The 18,506-nt window shown below is 61.4% G+C and overlaps 1 protein-coding gene across 2 annotated transcripts in view; it reads left to right on the top strand.

Moving 5' to 3' along the window:
- znf384b (zinc finger protein 384 b) overlaps positions 1–18,506 on the top strand; it is a 53,941-nt gene that overhangs the window by 18,160 nt on the left and 17,275 nt on the right. For both annotated transcript variants that reach the window (XM_034904194.2, XM_034904195.2), the window contains 3 exons: positions 3,746–3,970; positions 4,249–4,327; positions 4,424–4,582. In XM_034904194.2, the coding sequence (XP_034760085.2) occupies positions 3,746–3,970; positions 4,249–4,327; positions 4,424–4,582 (463 nt within the window). The remainder of the gene's footprint in view (positions 1–3,745; positions 3,971–4,248; positions 4,328–4,423; positions 4,583–18,506) is intronic.

The following is an 18,506-nucleotide window of genomic DNA, read 5'->3' as shown; positions in this document are numbered from 1 at the left end:
GGCCAAACAAAAAGGTTTCAAACACAAAATAAACACAACAAAACTTACAAATAAAGCTTCCAGGCTGGGCGTTGCCTTCACTGGATTAAAACAGAAAAACACAGCACAAACAAAACACTCCTTCTCTTCTATAACTCTCCTCCTTAGCCAGGGCCTCTCCCCTGGCTTTTATCCCCTGTGGCTGGAGCCCAATTAATCAATAATTGCTAAGTATTCAATTAGGGCTCCAGCCACATTCTCACATGTTTTCCTGGCAGGGAGGAATTTTAACCCCCTCCCTGCCAGTCCCAACCATGTTCATAAAGACGGGGCAGTCCCCCGTCACATATCCCCCACCTTGTGCCAAGCACAACATGGCCTAAATGGCCACCTCCCCCCTCAGTCTCAGTCCCGGAAGAGGGGGAAGCACAGTGTCCATGGGGGTGGCCATGGTGGGACGTCCGGCACCACCCAATTCTTCATGGCCGGCAGCTCCCTCTTCCGGGGCTCCGGCCACACACTATCTTGCCGCGAAAGTGCCGCTGGGGGAGCTGGTCTCCTGACCTCCCTCCCCCTCTTCATGGCCGGCAACTCCCCTCCGTGGGGCTCCGGCCATAGTGTAGCGACCCCAGGCGAAGCAGGATCCCTTGCAACCACAGGCGAAGCAGGATTCCCGAAGACCCCAAGCGACGGCAGCAGCAGCGGACCCTCGGGAGGCGACGGCAGCAGCAGCGGACCCTCAGGAGGCGACGGCAGCAGCAGCAGCAGACCCTCGGGAGGCGACGGCAGCAGCAGCGGACCCTCAGGAGGCGACGGCAGCAGCAGCAGCAGACCCTCGGGAGGCGACGGCAGCAGCAGCGGACCCTCGGGAGGCGACGGCAGCAGCAGCGGACCCTCAGGAGGCGACGGCAGCAGCAGCAGCGGACCCTCGGGAGGCGACGGCAGCAGCAGCAGCGGACCCTCGGGAGGCGACGGCAGCAGCAGCAGCGGACCCTCGGGAGGCGACGGCAGCAGCAGCAGCGGACACTCGGGAGGCGGAGACGGGAACGGCGGCCCGGCTCCCTCTGGTGGCGGAGACGGGAACGGCGGCCCGGCTCCCTCTGGTGGCGGAGACGGGAACGGCGGCCCGGCTCCCTCTGGTGGCGGAGGCGGGAACGGCGGCCCGGCTCCCTCTGGTGGCGGAGGCGGGAACAACGGCTCGGCTCCCTCTGCTGCCGGAGGCGGGAACAGCAACTCGTCTCCCTCTGCTGCCGGAGGCGGGAACAGCAGCTCGTCTCCCTCTGCTGGCGGAGGCGGGAACAGCAGCTCGTCTCCCTCTGCTGGCGGAGGCGGGAACAGCAGCTCGTCTCCCTCTGCTGGCGGAGGCGGGAACAGCAGCTCGTCTCCCTCTGCTGGCGGAGGCGGGAACAGCAGCTCGTCTCCCTCTGCTGGCGGAGGCGAGAACAGCAGCTCGTCTCCCTCTGCTGGCGGAGGCGGGAACAGCAGCTCGTCTCCCTCTGGGACAACAGGTGGAGACGATGGACCCTCAGGAACAACAGGCGGAGACAACGGCCACTCCGGCAACGGCAGTTCCAGCTCCTCCAGCGGCAACGGTTCCAGACACTCTGGCATTGGCGGTGGTGGCTGTGGCCATTCTAGCGGCCTCTGAAGTCGGGCCGGCACCTCCTGCCGTCGCAGTCTGGTGCGCCTCCCCTGAACTCCACTCAGCAGCATGTGTAAAGGCAGATGAGGGGCTTCAGCCTTCTCCCCTTCTGGCTCTCGGGTCCGTGGCTCCTCCCCTTCTGGCTCTCGGGTCTGTGGCTCTACCCCCTCTGGCTCTCGGGACAGCAGCTCCACCCCCTCTGGCTCTCGGGACGGCAGCTCCACCCCCTCTGGCTCTCGGGACGGCAGCTCCACCCCCTCTGGCTCTCGGGACGGCAGCTCCACCCCCTCTGGCTCTCGGGACGGCAGCTCCACCTCTTCTGGCTCTCGGGACGGCAGCAGCAGGGGAACCAGCAGGCATGCTCCTTCTGCTGGTGACGGTGATGGAGGCAAAACCAGCAGGAATTCTCCCTCTGCTGGTGGACACCTGGACTGTGGACGTTGGGCCTTCCCCCTCTTGGGCTCTGGACGCACCGACTCCCCCCTCTTGGGCTCTGGACGCACCGACTCCCCCCTCTTGGGCGCTGGACGTTCGGGCTCCTCCCACTCCAGGTCTGTGTCCAGTAACACCTCCGGGCAGTGGTGCTCCTCATGCCCGTACTGCATGCACTGGGTGCACCACTCCTCTTCCTCCCATGTCTTCCTTCCTCTCTGCCTCCTTCTTCTCCCCTCTGTTTGCGTGGGGCAGATGGCCACTGTGTGCCCATATGCCCCACAGCCAGTGCACAACTCTGCCGCGAGACTTTTTAAAAACAACTCTCCGTCGTCATCTGCCTCCTCCTGGGCCAGGGCGTAGGGGCATCCTGCCCAGTTGTGGCCGTAGACTTCACAGCGCCCACACCAGTCCGCTGGTGGCACTTCTGGGCAGGATCTCCATCGATGGTCCAGCATCCCGCACCATGAGCACCAGGGGAAAAGGCTGGCTGGGTCCTCCAGCTGGGGTGGCTGTTGTTGCAGCAGCCTACATTTCTTCGGCTGCATCTCCTGCCTTTGCCGCTGTCTGCTCTTCTTCCCCATTTAAATAAAGTTTCCAAAAAAAAAAAAAACTCCCAAAAAAGAAAAAAAAAAAAGAAATTACTGCTCTGAGCCTCCAGGTGGCGCTATCCCACTTCTGAGCACCAGCTGTGACAGGATTGACCGAGGTTTGAGACTCAGAGACAGTTTTAAGTTCAAAAATAAAGTTTTTAATAAACAAAAATACAAAATAAACCGGCACAAGGGCCAAACAAAAAGGTTTCAAACACAAAATAAACACAACAAAACTTACAAATAAAGCTTCCAGGCTGGGCGTTGCCTTCACTGGATTAAAACAGAAAAACACAGCACAAACAAAACACTCCTTCTCTTCTATAACTCTCCTCCTTAGCCAGGGCCTCTCCCCTGGCTTTTATCCCCTGTGGCTGGAGCCCAATTAATCAATAATTGCTAAGTATTCAATTAGGGCTCCAGCCACATTCTCACATGTTTTCCTGGCAGGGAGGAATTTTAACCCTCTCCCTGCCAGTCCCAACCATGTTCATAAAGACGGGGCAGTCCCCCGTCACAGGGGCATTCAGAACAGAAAATAGAAGGCACTTTTTTACACAGAGAATTGTGAGGGTCTGGAACCAACTCCCCAGTAATGTTGTTGAAGCCGACACCCTGGGATCCTTCAAGAAGCTGCTTGATGAGATTCTGGGATCAATAAGCTACTAACAACCAAACGAGCAAGATGGGCTGAATGGCCTCCTCTCGTTTGTAAACTTTCTTATGTTCTTTCTTAAGTCTGCAAAGTAGAAGTTGCTGTGATCAATTTTACTACCAAATGGCTGAAAATTTGCCAAAACGCGCCCCAAACATCAAACTGATTCTGTTCTCAAACCGTGTAAACGACTAACTCTTAACTTGGTAGGCATCATCTTGGGGAATTCAAATGTGGCAAAATGGTGTTCTTTTGTAAAACAAGATGGTCGCCAGACCTACATTTTCTTCTTCAATTTAAAACCGCTACAGTTGAAAAACAGAAAAATTCAGAAAATGTAAACTTAGTTATGTTCTTAAATGTAGATGGTGTAAATAATCCCTTTCATACTGAAATATATTAAAATGGAAGCTTCTGTTTTATCTGTTGTTTTTCGCCCCCTAGCTGTCGTATGTGTGCCGTGACTTTCTTCTCCAAGTCTGAGATGCAGCTCCATTCTAAAACTCACACTGAGAACAAGCCCCACAAATGCCCGCACTGCTCCAAGACCTTCGCCAACTCCAGCTACCTGGCGCAGCACATCCGCATCCACTCAGGGGCCAAGCCCTACACCTGCTCCTACTGCCAGAAGGCATTCAGGCAGCTGTCCCATCTGCAGCAGCACACCAGGTAGCAACGTGGGAAGCCCCATGAAGCCAGGAGGGATGGGGCGAGTGCTCCATTACTCTTTTAAGTATTTGTGAATTCTTTCATTTAGTTAAGCTGACAAGAATGTCTAATTATAATAATTATAGCTAAGAAATCTTGGGAAAAAAACTAAAACCTGGTGGTACCTCGTGAGAGATAGAACCTTGTATTGAAACATGAGGTATCTTTCATTTAGTGTCATTGTTATTCATTATCTCCTAATTATTTCTTTTTGTGTTGCTGTGTTGTTTTTTATTCAGAATCCACACTGGAGATAGACCCTATAAATGTGCACATCCCGGTTGTGAGAAAGCCTTCACCCAGCTCTCGAACCTGCAGGTAAGACTCTTCTCAGTCTGCTCACAAACTCCGACAGAAACTATAGGGTGACTGGAGCCGAGATGGCTCATACTTTCTCTTGTGCTTTTTCTGCAGTCCCACAGAAGGCAGCACAATAAAGACAAGCCCTACAAGTGCCATCACTGCCACCGCGCGTACACGGACTCTGCCTCGCTGGAGGTGCATCTCAGCACTCACACGGTTAAACATGCCAAGGTGTACTCCTGCGGTATGTGCAACCGCGCCTACACCTCGGTGAGTCTGTGTGTGCATCAGGCAGCCTTTATCAACCCAGGGCAAAGAGCTCTTATTAATACGGTGATGCTGTAAGCCTCACTTGGGAGCTCATATAGTAATGCTTCAGCAGTCTGAAGGTCTGCAATCGGTTCCTTTGAGGAGCAGCTCAGGCAGCAGTAAGGGGCAGAGACAGGGGTGAGAGACTGGGGCAGAGACAGGGGTGAGAGACGGGTTAGAGATGGGTGAGAGACTGCTGAGAGACAGGGGTGAGACTGGGGCAGAGACGGGTGAGAGACGGGTTAGAGATGGGTGAGAGACTGTGCTGAGAGACAGGGGTGAGAGACGGGTGAGAGACTGGGTTGAGAGACAGGGGTGAGAGACTGGGTTGAGAGACAGGGGTGAGAGACAGGGGTGAGAGACTGGGGCAGAGACGGGTGAGAGACTGCGGTGAGAGACTGGGGTGAGAGACAGGGGTGAGAGACGGGTGAGAGACTGGGACAGAGACAGGGGTGAGAGACTGGGGCAGAGACGGGTGAGAGACTGGGGCAGAGACAGGGGTGAGAGACTGGGGCAGAGACGGGTGAGAGACTGGGTCAGAGACAGGGGTGACAGACGGGTTAGACGGGTGAGAGACTGGGGCAGAGACTGGGGTGAGAGACTGGGGCAGAGACTGGGGCAGAGACTGGGGTGAGAGACTGGGGTGAGAGACTGGGGCAGAGACTGGGGTGAGAGACGGGGGTGAGAGACTGGGGCAGAGACAGGGGTGAGAGACAGGGGCAGAGACGGGTGAGAGACTGGGGCAGAGACTGGGGCAGAGACAGGGGAGAGAGACTGGGGCAGAGACAGGGGTGAGAGACTGGGGTGAGAGACTGGGGCAGAGACTGGGGCAGAGACTGGGGTGAGAGACTGGGGCAGAGACTGGGGCAGAGACAGGGGCAGAGACAGGGGTGAGAGACGGGTGAGACGGGTGAGAGACAGGGGCAGAGACAGGGGTGAGAGACAGGGGCAGAGACAGGGGTGAGAGACGGGTGAGACGGGTGAGAGACAGGGGCAGAGACAGGGGTGAGAGACAGGGGCAGAGACAGGGGTGAGAGACGGGTGAGACGGGTGAGAGACAGGGGCAGAGACGGGTGAGAGACAGGGGCAGAGACGGGTGAGAGACTGGGGCAGAGACTGGGGCAGAGACTGGGGCAGAGACAGGGGTGAGAGACTGGGGCAGAGACAGGGGTGAGAGACTGGGGCAGAGACGGGTGAGAGACTGGGGCAGAGACTGGGGCAGAGACAGGGGTGAGAGACGGGTGAGACGGGTGAGAGACAGGGGCAGAGACGGGTGAGAGACAGGGGCAGAGACAGGGGTGAGAGACGGGTGAGACGGGTGAGAGACAGGGGCAGAGACGGGTGAGAGACAGGGGCAGAGACGGGTGAGAGACTGGGGCAGAGACTGGGGCAGAGACAGGGGTGAGAGACTGGGGCAGAGACAGGGGTGAGAGACTGGGGCAGAGACGGGTGAGAGACTGGGGCAGAGACTGGGGCAGAGACAGGGGTGAGAGACTGGGGCAGAGACAGGGGTGAGAGACTGGGGCAGAGACGGGTGAGAGACTGGGGCAGAGACTGGGGCAGAGACAGGGGTGAGAGACTGGGGCAGAGACAGGGGTGAGAGTTTGGGGCAGAGACAGGGGTTAGAGACTGGGGCAGAGACTGGGGCAGAGACAGGGGTGAGAGACTGGGGCAGAGACTGGGGCAGAGACAGGGGTGAGAGACTGGGGCAGAGACAGGGGTGAGAGACTGGGGCAGAGACAGGGGTGAGAGACTGGGGCAGAGACAGGGGTGAGAGACTGGGGCAGAGACTGGGGCAGAGACAGGGGTGAGAGACTGGGGCAGAGACAGGGGTGAGAGACTGGGGCAGAGACAGGGGTGAGAGACTGGGGCAGAGACAGGGGCAGAGACAGGGGTGAGACAGGGGCAGAGACAGGGGTGAGAGACAGGGGCAGAGACAGGGGTGAGAGACGGGTGAGACGGGTGAGAGACAGGGGCAGAGACGGGTGAGAGACTGGGGCAGAGACGGGTGAGAGACTGGGGCAGAGACTGGGGCAGAGACAGGGGTGAGAGACTGGGGCAGAGACTGGGGCAGAGACTGGGGTGAGAGACTGGGGCAGAGACAGGGGTTAGAGACTGGGGCAGAGACTGGGGCAGAGACTGGGGCAGAGACAGGGGCAGAGACTGGGGCAGAGACTGGGGCAGAGACAGGGGCAGAGACTGGGGCGAGAGACTGGGGCAGAGACAGGGGCAGAGACTGGGGTGAGAGACTGGGGCAGAGACAGGGGTTAGAGACTGGGGCAGAGACTGGGGCAGAGACTGGGGCAGAGACAGGGGCAGAGACTGGGGCAGAGACTGGGGCAGAGACAGGGGCAGAGACTGGGGCAGAGACAGGGGCAGAGACTGGGGCAGAGACTGGGGCGAGAGACTGGGGCAGAGACAGGGGCAGAGACTGGGGTGAGAGACTGGGGCAGAGACAGGGGTTAGAGACTGGGGCAGAGACTGGGGCAGAGACTGGGGCAGAGACAGGGGCAGAGACAGGGGTGAGAGACTGGGGCAGAGACAGGGGCAGAGACAGGGGCAGAGACTGGGGCAGAGACAGGGGTGAGAGACTGGGGCAGAGACTGGGGCAGAGACTGGGGTGAGAGACTGGGGCAGAGACAGGGGTTAGAGACTGGGGCAGAGACTGGGGCAGAGACTGGGGCAGAGACAGGGGCAGAGACTGGGGCAGAGACAGGGGCAGAGACTGGGGCAGAGACAGGGGTGAGAGACTGGGGCAGAGACAGGGGCAGAGACAGGGGCAGAGACTGGGGCAGAGACAGGGGTGAGAGACTGGGGCAGAGACAGGGGTGAGAGACTGGGGCAGAGACAGGGGTTAGAGACTGGGGCAGAGACAGGGGTGAGAGACAGGGGTGAGAGACAGGGGTGAGAGACAGGGGCAGAGACAGGGGTGAGAGACTGGGGCAGAGACAGGGGTGAGAGACTGGGGTGAGAGACAGGGGTGAGAGACTGGGGCGAGAGACTGGGGCAGAGACAGGGGTTAGAGACTGGGGCAGAGACAGGGGTTAGAGACTGGGGCAGAGACAGGGGTGAGAGACGGGTGAGAGACTTGGGCAGAGACAGGGGTGAGAGACTGGGGCAGAGACAGGGGTGAGAGACTGGGGCAGAGACAGGGGTTAGAGACTGGGGCAGAGACAGGGGTGAGAGACAGGGGCAGAGACTGGGGCAGAGACAGGGGCAGAGACTGGGGCAGAGACAGGGGTGAGAGACTGGGGCAGAGACAGGGGCAGAGACAGGGGCAGAGACAGGGGCAGAGACTGGGGCAGAGACTGGGGCAGAGACAGGGGTGAGAGACTGGGGCAGAGACAGGGGTTAGAGACTGGGGCAGAGACAGGGGTGAGAGACAGGGGCAGAGACTGGGGCAGAGACAGGGGCAGAGACTGGGGCAGAGACAGGGGTGAGAGACTGGGGCAGAGACAGGGGCAGAGACAGGGGCAGAGACAGGGGCAGAGACTGGGGCAGAGACTGGGGCAGAGACTGGGGCAGAGACAGGGGTGAGAGACAGGGGCAGAGACTGGGGCAGAGACAGGGGCAGAGACTGGGGCAGAGACAGGGGTGAGAGACTGGGGCAGAGACAGGGGCAGAGACAGGGGCAGAGACAGGGGCAGAGACTGGGGCAGAGACTGGGGCAGAGACAGGGGTGAGAGACTGGGGCAGAGACAGGGGTGAGAGACTGGGGCAGAGACAGGGGTTAGAGACTGGGGCAGAGACAGGGGTTAGAGACTGGGGCAGAGACAGGGGTTAGAGACTGGGGCAGAGACAGGGGTGAGAGACGGGTGAGAGACTGGGGCAGAGACAGGGGTGAGAGACTGGGGCAGAGACAGGGGTTAGAGACAGGGGTGAGAGACAGGGGTGAGAGACAGGGGTGAGAGACTGGGGCAGAGACAGGGGTTAGAGACTGGGGCAGAGACAGGGGTGAGAGACTGGGGCAGAGACAGGGGTGAGAGACTGGGGCAGAGACAGGGGTTAGAGACTGGGGCAGAGACAGGGGTGAGAGACTGGGGCAGAGACAGGGGTGAGAGAGTGGGGCAGAGACAGGGGTGAGAGAGTGGGGCAGAGACAGGGGTTAGAGACTGGGGCAGAGACAGGGGTGAGAGACTGGGGCAGAGACAGGGGTGAGAGACGGGTGAGACGGGTGAGAGACAGGGGCAGAGACGGGTGAGAGACTGGGGCAGAGACAGGGGTGAGAGACTGGGGCAGAGACTGGGGCAGAGACAGGGGTGAGAGACAGGGGCAGAGACAGGGGTGAGAGACTGGGGTGAGAGACTGGGGCAGAGACAGGGGTTAGAGACTGGGGCAGAGACAGGGGTGAGAGACAGGGGCAGAGACTGGGGCAGAGACTGGGGCAGAGACAGGGGTGAGAGACTGGGGCAGAGACTGGGGCAGAGACAGGGGTGAGAGACAGGGGCAGAGACAGGGGTGAGAGACAGGGGTGAGAGACTGGGGCAGAGACAGGGGTTAGAGACTGGGGCAGAGACAGGGGTGAGAGACAGGGGCAGAGACAGGGGTGAGAGACGGGTGAGACGGGTGAGAGACAGGGGCAGAGACGGGTGAGAGACTGGGGCAGAGACGGGTGAGAGACTGGGGCAGAGACTGGGGCAGAGACAGGGGTGAGAGACTGGGGCAGAGACTGGGGCAGAGACAGGGGTTAGAGACTGGGGCAGAGACAGGGGTGAGAGACTGGGGCAGAGACTGGGGCAGAGACTGGGGCAGAGACAGGGGTGAGAGACTGGGGCAGAGACTGGGGTGAGAGACTGGGGCAGAGACAGGGGTGAGAGACTGGGGCAGAGACAGGGGTTAGAGACAGGGGTTAGAGACAGGGGTGAGAGACAGGGGTGAGAGACAGGGGTGTGAGACTGGGGCAGAGACAGGGGTGAGAGACTGGGGCAGAGACAGGGGTTAGAGACAGGGGTGAGAGACAGGGGTGAGAGACAGGGGTGTGAGACTGGGGCAGAGACAGGGGTTAGAGACTGGGGCAGAGACAGGGGTGAGAGACGGGCAGAGACGGGTGAGAGACTTGGGCAGAGACAGGGGTGAGAGACCGGGGCAGAGACAGGGGTGAGAGACAGGGGTTAGAGACAGGGGTGAGAGACAGGGGTGAGAGACTGGGGCAGAGACAGGGGTTAGAGACTGGGGCAGAGACTGGGGCAGAGACAGGGGTGAGAGACTAGGGCAGAGACAGGGGTGAGAGACTGGGGCAGAGACAGGGGTGAGAGACGGGCAGAGACAGGGGTGAGAGACTGGGGCAGAGACTGGGGCAGAGACAGGGGTGAGAGACTGGGGCAGAGACAGGGGTGAGAGACTGGGGCAGAGACAGGGGTTAGAGACTGGGGCAGAGACAAGGGTGAGAGACTAGGGCAGAGACAGGGGTTAGAGACTGGGGCAGAGACAGGGGTGAGAGACGGGCAGAGACGGGTGAGAGACTTGGGCAGAGACAGGGGTGAGAGACGGGCAGAGACGGGTGAGAGACAGGGGCAGAGACGGGTGAGAGACTGGGGCAGAGACAGGGGTGAGAGACTGGGGCAGAGACTGGGGCAGAGACAGGGGTGAGAGACAGGGGCAGAGACAGGGGTGAGAGACAGGGGCAGAGACAGGGGTGAGAGACAGGGGCAGAGACAGGGGTGAGAGACAGGGGTGAGAGACAGGGGTGAGAGACTGGGGCAGAGACAAGGGTGAGAGACAGGGGTGAGAGACTGGGGCAGAGACAAGGGTGAGAGACAGGGGTGAGAGACTGGGGCAGAGATAGGGGTGAGAGACAGGGGTGAGAGACTGGGGCAGAGACAAGGGTGAGAGACAGGGGTGAGAGACTGGGGCAGAGACAAGGGTGAGAGACAGGGGTGAGAGACTGGGGCAGAGATAGGGGTGAGAGACAGGGGTGAGAGACAGGGGTGAGAGACTGGGGCAGAGACAAGGGTGAGAGACAGGGGTGAGAGACTGGGGCAGAGACAAGGGTGAGAGACAAGGGTGAGAGACAGGGGTGAGAGACTGGGGCAGAGACAAGGGTGAGAGACAAGGGTGAGAGACAGGGGTGAGAGACTGGGGCAGAGACAAGGGTGAGAGACAGGGGTGAGAGACTGGGGCAGAGACAAGGGTGAGAGACAAGGGTGAGAGACAAGGGTGAGAGACAGGGGTGAGAGACTGGGGCAGAGACAGGGGTGAGAGACTGGGGCAGAGACAGGGGTGAGAGACTGGGGCAGAGACAGGGGTGAGAGACTGGGGCAGAGACAGGGGTGAGAGACTGGGGCAGAGACAGGGGTTAGAGACTGGGGCAGAGACAGGGGTGAGAGACTGGGGCAGAGACGGGTGAGAGACTGGGGCAGAGACGGGTGAGAGACAGGGCCAGAGACGGGTGAGAGACTGGGGCAGAGACAGGGGTGAGATACTGAGGCAGAGACAGGGGTGAGAGACAGGGGTGAGAGACGGGCAGAGACGGGTGAGAGACTGGGGCAGAGACTGGGGCAGAGACAGGGGTGAGAGACGGGCAGAGACAGGGGTGAGAGACAGGGGCAGAGACGGGTGAGAGACTGGGGCAGAGACAGGGGTGAGAGACAGGGGCAGAGACGGGTGAGAGACTGGGGCAGAGACAGGGGTGAGAGACAGGGGCAGAGACAGGTGAGAGACTGGGGCAGAGACAGGGGTGAGAGACTGGGGCAGAGACTGGGGCAGAGACGGGTGAGAGACTGGGGCAGAGACAGGGGTGAGAGACAGAGGCAGAGACGGGTGAGAGACTGGGGCAGAGACAGGGGTGAGAGACTGGGGCAGAGACTGGGGCAGAGACTGGGGCAGAGACAGGGGTGAGAGACTGGGGCAGAGATAGGGGTGAGAGACTGGGGCAGAGACTCGGGCAGAGACTGGGGCAGAGACGGGTGAGAGACTGGGGCAGTGACAGGGGTGAGAGACAGGGGCAGAGACGGGTGAGAGACTGGGGCAGAGACAGGGGTGAGAGACTGGGGCAGAGACTGGGGCAGAGACAGGGGTGAGAGACTGGGGCAGAGACTGGGGCAGAGATAGGGGTGAGAGACTGGGGCAGAGACAGGTTAGAGACTGGGGCAGAGACAGGGGTGAGAGACGGGCAGAGACAGGGGTGAGAGACAGGGGCAGAGACGGGTGAGAGACTGGGGCAGAGACAGGGGTGAGAGACTGGGGCAGAGACTGGGGCAGAGACGGGTGAGAGACTGGGGCAGAGACAGGGGTGAGAGACAGGGTTGAGAGACGGGTGAGAGACTGGGGCAGAGACGGGTGAGAGACTGGGGCAGAGACAGGGGTGAGAGACAGGGGTGAGAGACTGGGGCAGAGATAGGGGTGAGAGACAGGGGTGAGAGACTGGGGCAGAGACAGGGGTGACAGACGGGTTAGACGGGTGAGAGACTGGGGCAGAGACTGGGGTGAGAGACTGGGGCAGAGACTGGGGCAGAGACTGGGGTGAGAGACTGGGGTGAGAGACTGGGGCAGAGACTGGGGTGAGAGACGGGGGTGAGAGACTGGGGCAGAGACAGGGGTGAGAGACAGGGGCAGAGACGGGTGAGAGACTGGGGCAGAGACTGGGGCAGAGACAGGGGAGAGAGACTGGGGCAGAGACAGGGGTGAGAGACTGGGGTGAGAGACTGGGGCAGAGACTGGGGCAGAGACTGGGGTGAGAGACTGGGGCAGAGACTGGGGCAGAGACAGGGGCAGAGACAGGGGTGAGAGACGGGTGAGACGGGTGAGAGACAGGGGCAGAGACAGGGGTGAGAGACAGGGGCAGAGACAGGGGTGAGAGACGGGTGAGACGGGTGAGAGACAGGGGCAGAGACAGGGGTGAGAGACAGGGGCAGAGACAGGGGTGAGAGACGGGTGAGACGGGTGAGAGACAGGGGCAGAGACGGGTGAGAGACAGGGGCAGAGACGGGTGAGAGACTGGGGCAGAGACTGGGGCAGAGACTGGGGCAGAGACAGGGGTGAGAGACTGGGGCAGAGACAGGGGTGAGAGACTGGGGCAGAGACGGGTGAGAGACTGGGGCAGAGACTGGGGCAGAGACAGGGGTGAGAGACGGGTGAGACGGGTGAGAGACAGGGGCAGAGACGGGTGAGAGACAGGGGCAGAGACAGGGGTGAGAGACGGGTGAGACGGGTGAGAGACAGGGGCAGAGACGGGTGAGAGACAGGGGCAGAGACGGGTGAGAGACTGGGGCAGAGACTGGGGCAGAGACAGGGGTGAGAGACTGGGGCAGAGACAGGGGTGAGAGACTGGGGCAGAGACGGGTGAGAGACTGGGGCAGAGACTGGGGCAGAGACAGGGGTGAGAGACTGGGGCAGAGACAGGGGTGAGAGACTGGGGCAGAGACGGGTGAGAGACTGGGGCAGAGACTGGGGCAGAGACAGGGGTGAGAGACTGGGGCAGAGACAGGGGTGAGAGTTTGGGGCAGAGACAGGGGTTAGAGACTGGGGCAGAGACTGGGGCAGAGACAGGGGTGAGAGACTGGGGCAGAGACTGGGGCAGAGACAGGGGTGAGAGACTGGGGCAGAGACAGGGGTGAGAGACTGGGGCAGAGACAGGGGTGAGAGACTGGGGCAGAGACAGGGGTGAGAGACTGGGGCAGAGACTGGGGCAGAGACAGGGGTGAGAGACTGGGGCAGAGACAGGGGTGAGAGACTGGGGCAGAGACAGGGGTGAGAGACTGGGGCAGAGACAGGGGCAGAGACAGGGGTGAGACAGGGGCAGAGACAGGGGTGAGAGACAGGGGCAGAGACAGGGGTGAGAGACGGGTGAGACGGGTGAGAGACAGGGGCAGAGACGGGTGAGAGACTGGGGCAGAGACGGGTGAGAGACTGGGGCAGAGACTGGGGCAGAGACAGGGGTGAGAGACTGGGGCAGAGACTGGGGCAGAGACTGGGGTGAGAGACTGGGGCAGAGACAGGGGTTAGAGACTGGGGCAGAGACTGGGGCAGAGACTGGGGCAGAGACAGGGGCAGAGACTGGGGCAGAGACTGGGGCAGAGACAGGGGCAGAGACTGGGGCGAGAGACTGGGGCAGAGACAGGGGCAGAGACTGGGGTGAGAGACTGGGGCAGAGACAGGGGTTAGAGACTGGGGCAGAGACTGGGGCAGAGACTGGGGCAGAGACAGGGGCAGAGACTGGGGCAGAGACTGGGGCAGAGACAGGGGCAGAGACTGGGGCAGAGACAGGGGCAGAGACTGGGGCAGAGACTGGGGCGAGAGACTGGGGCAGAGACAGGGGCAGAGACTGGGGTGAGAGACTGGGGCAGAGACAGGGGTTAGAGACTGGGGCAGAGACTGGGGCAGAGACTGGGGCAGAGACAGGGGCAGAGACAGGGGTGAGAGACTGGGGCAGAGACAGGGGCAGAGACAGGGGCAGAGACTGGGGCAGAGACAGGGGTGAGAGACTGGGGCAGAGACTGGGGCAGAGACTGGGGTGAGAGACTGGGGCAGAGACAGGGGTTAGAGACTGGGGCAGAGACTGGGGCAGAGACTGGGGCAGAGACAGGGGCAGAGACTGGGGCAGAGACAGGGGCAGAGACTGGGGCAGAGACAGGGGTGAGAGACTGGGGCAGAGACAGGGGCAGAGACAGGGGCAGAGACTGGGGCAGAGACAGGGGTGAGAGACTGGGGCAGAGACAGGGGTGAGAGACTGGGGCAGAGACAGGGGTTAGAGACTGGGGCAGAGACAGGGGTGAGAGACAGGGGTGAGAGACAGGGGTGAGAGACAGGGGCAGAGACAGGGGTGAGAGACTGGGGCAGAGACAGGGGTGAGAGACTGGGGTGAGAGACAGGGGTGAGAGACTGGGGCGAGAGACTGGGGCAGAGACAGGGGTTAGAGACTGGGGCAGAGACAGGGGTTAGAGACTGGGGCAGAGACAGGGGTGAGAGACGGGTGAGAGACTTGGGCAGAGACAGGGGTGAGAGACTGGGGCAGAGACAGGGGTGAGAGACTGGGGCAGAGACAGGGGTTAGAGACTGGGGCAGAGACAGGGGTGAGAGACAGGGGCAGAGACTGGGGCAGAGACAGGGGCAGAGACTGGGGCAGAGACAGGGGTGAGAGACTGGGGCAGAGACAGGGGCAGAGACAGGGGCAGAGACAGGGGCAGAGACTGGGGCAGAGACTGGGGCAGAGACAGGGGTGAGAGACTGGGGCAGAGACAGGGGTTAGAGACTGGGGCAGAGACAGGGGTGAGAGACAGGGGCAGAGACTGGGGCAGAGACAGGGGCAGAGACTGGGGCAGAGACAGGGGTGAGAGACTGGGGCAGAGACAGGGGCAGAGACAGGGGCAGAGACAGGGGCAGAGACTGGGGCAGAGACTGGGGCAGAGACAGGGGTGAGAGACTGGGGCAGAGACAGGGGTGAGAGACTGGGGCAGAGACAGGGGTTAGAGACTGGGGCAGAGACAGGGGTTAGAGACTGGGGCAGAGACAGGGGTTAGAGACTGGGGCAGAGACAGGGGTGAGAGACGGGTGAGAGACTGGGGCAGAGACAGGGGTGAGAGACTGGGGCAGAGACAGGGGTTAGAGACAGGGGTGAGAGACAGGGGTGAGAGACAGGGGTGAGAGACTGGGGCAGAGACAGGGGTTAGAGACTGGGGCAGAGACAGGGGTGAGAGACTGGGGCAGAGACAGGGGTGAGAGACTGGGGCAGAGACAGGGGTTAGAGACTGGGGCAGAGACAGGGGTGAGAGACTGGGGCAGAGACAGGGGTGAGAGAGTGGGGCAGAGACAGGGGTGAGAGAGTGGGGCAGAGACAGGGGTTAGAGACTGGGGCAGAGACAGGGGTGAGAGACTGGGGCAGAGACAGGGGTGAGAGACGGGTGAGACGGGTGAGAGACAGGGGCAGAGACGGGTGAGAGACAGGGGCAGAGACGGGTGAGAGACTGGGGCAGAGACAGGGGTGAGAGACTGGGGCAGAGACTGGGGCAGAGACAGGGGTGAGAGACAGGGGCAGAGACAGGGGTGAGAGACTGGGGTGAGAGACTGGGGCAGAGACAGGGGTTAGAGACTGGGGCAGAGACAGGGGTGAGAGACAGGGGCAGAGACTGGGGCAGAGACTGGGGCAGAGACAGGGGTGAGAGACTGGGGCAGAGACTGGGGCAGAGACAGGGGTGAGAGACAGGGGCAGAGACAGGGGTGAGAGACAGGGGTGAGAGACTGGGGCAGAGACAGGGGTTAGAGACTGGGGCAGAGACAGGGGTGAGAGACAGGGGCAGAGACAGGGGTGAGAGACGGGTGAGACGGGTGAGAGACAGGGGCAGAGACGGGTGAGAGACTGGGGCAGAGACGGGTGAGAGACTGGGGCAGAGACTGGGGCAGAGACAGGGGTGAGAGACTGGGGCAGAGACTGGGGCAGAGACAGGGGTTAGAGACTGGGGCAGAGACAGGGGTGAGAGACTGGGGCAGAGACTGGGGCAGAGACTGGGGCAGAGACAGGGGTGAGAGACTGGGGCAGAGACTGGGGTGAGAGACTGGGGCAGAGACAGGGGTGAGAGACTGGGGCAGAGACAGGGGTTAGAGACAGGGGTTAGAGACAGGGGTGAGAGACAGGGGTGAGAGACAGGGGTGTGAGACTGGGGCAGAGACAGGGGTGAGAGACTGGGGCAGAGACAGGGGTTAGAGACAGGGGTGAGAGACAGGGGTGAGAGACAGGGGTGTGAGACTGGGGCAGAGACAGGGGTTAGAGACTGGGGCAGAGACAGGGGTGAGAGACGGGCAGAGACGGGTGAGAGACTTGGGCAGAGACAGGGGTGAGAGACCGGGGCAGAGACAGGGGTGAGAGACAGGGGTTAGAGACAGGGGTGAGAGACAGGGGTGAGAGACTGGGGCAGAGACAGGGGTTAGAGACTGGGGCAGAGACTGGGGCAGAGACAGGGGTGAGAGACTAGGGCAGAGACAGGGGTGAGAGACTGGGGCAGAGACAGGGGTGAGAGACGGGCAGAGACAGGGGTGAGAGACTGGGGCAGAGACTGGGGCAGAGACAGGGGTGAGAGACTGGGGCAGAGACAGGGGTGAGAGACTGGGGCAGAGACAGGGGTTAGAGACTGGGGCAGAGACAAGGGTGAGAGACTAGGGCAGAGACAGGGGTTAGAGACTGGGGCAGAGACAGGGGTGAGAGACGGGCAGAGACGGGTGAGAGACTTGGGCAGAGACAGGGGTGAGAGACGGGCAGAGACGGGTGAGAGACAGGGGCAGAGACGGGTGAGAGACTGGGGCAGAGACAGGGGTGAGAGACTGGGGCAGAGACTGGGGCAGAGACAGGGGTGAGAGACAGGGGCAGAGACAGGGGTGAGAGACAGGGGCAGAGACAGGGGTGAGAGACAGGGGCAGAGACAGGGGTGAGAGACAGGGGTGAGAGACAGGGGTGAGAGACTGGGGCAGAGACAAGGGTGAGAGACAGGGGTGAGAGACTGGGGCAGAGACAAGGGTGAGAGACAGGGGTGAGAGACTGGGGCAGAGATAGGGGTGAGAGACAGGGGTGAGAGACTGGGGCAGAGACAAGGGTGAGAGACAGGGGTGAGAGACTGGGGCAGAGACAAGGGTGAGAGACAGGGGTGAGAGACTGGGGCAGAGATAGGGGTGAGAGACAGGGGTGAGAGACAGGGGTGAGAGACTGGGGCAGAGACAAGGGTGAGAGACAGGGGTGAGAGACTGGGGCAGAGACAAGGGTGAGAGACAAGGGTGAGAGACAGGGGTGAGAGACTGGGGCAGAGACAAGGGTGAGAGACAAGGGTGAGAGACAGGGGTGAGAGACTGGGGCAGAGACAAGGGTGAGAGACAGGGGTGAGAGACTGGGGCAGAGACAAGGGTGAGAGACAAGGGTGAGAGACAAGGGTGAGAGACAGGGGTGAGAGACTGGGGCAGAGACAGGGGTGAGAGACTGGGGCAGAGACAGGGGTGAGAGACTGGGGCAGAGACAGGGGTGAGAGACTGGGGCAGAGACAGGGGTGAGAGACTGGGGCAGAGACAGGGGTTAGAGACTGGGGCAGAGACAGGGGTGAGAGACTGGGGCAGAGACGGGTGAGAGACTGGGGCAGAGACGGGTGAGAGACAGGGCCAGAGACGGGTGAGAGACTGGGGCAGAGACAGGGGTGAGATACTGAGGCAGAGACAGGGGTGAGAGACAGGGGTGAGAGACGGGCAGAGACGGGTGAGAGACTGGGGCAGAGACTGGGGCAGAGACAGGGGTGAGAGACGGGCAGAGACAGGGGTGAGAGACAGGGGCAGAGACGGGTGAGAGACTGGGGCAGAGACAGGGGTGAGAGACAGGGGCAGAGACGGGTGAGAGACTGGGGCAGAGACAGGGGTGAGAGACAGGGGCAGAGACAGGTGAGAGACTGGGGCAGAGACAGGGGTGAGAGACTGGGGCAGAGACTGGGGCAGAGACGGGTGAGAGACTGGGGCAGAGACAGGGGTGAGAGACAGAGGCAGAGACGGGTGAGAGACTGGGGCAGAGACAGGGGTGAGAGACTGGGGCAGAGACTGGGGCAGAGACTGGGGCAGAGACAGGGGTGAGAGACTGGGGCAGAGATAGGGGTGAGAGACTGGGGCAGAGACTCGGGCAGAGACTGGGGCAGAGACGGGTGAGAGACTGGGGCAGTGACAGGGGTGAGAGACAGGGGCAGAGACGGGTGAGAGACTGGGGCAGAGACAGGGGTGAGAGACTGGGGCAGAGACTGGGGCAGAGACAGGGGTGAGAGACTGGGGCAGAGACTGGGGCAGAGATAGGGGTGAGAGACTGGGGCAGAGACAGGTTAGAGACTGGGGCAGAGACAGGGGTGAGAGACGGGCAGAGACAGGGGTGAGAGACAGGGGCAGAGACGGGTGAGAGACTGGGGCAGAGACAGGGGTGAGAGACTGGGGCAGA

This window comes from Acipenser ruthenus, chromosome 20, assembly GCF_902713425.1.
Source record: "Acipenser ruthenus chromosome 20, fAciRut3.2 maternal haplotype, whole genome shotgun sequence".
Taxonomy (NCBI): domain Eukaryota; kingdom Metazoa; phylum Chordata; class Actinopteri; order Acipenseriformes; family Acipenseridae; genus Acipenser; species Acipenser ruthenus.
This window is presented reverse-complemented; position numbering and strand designations above follow the sequence as displayed.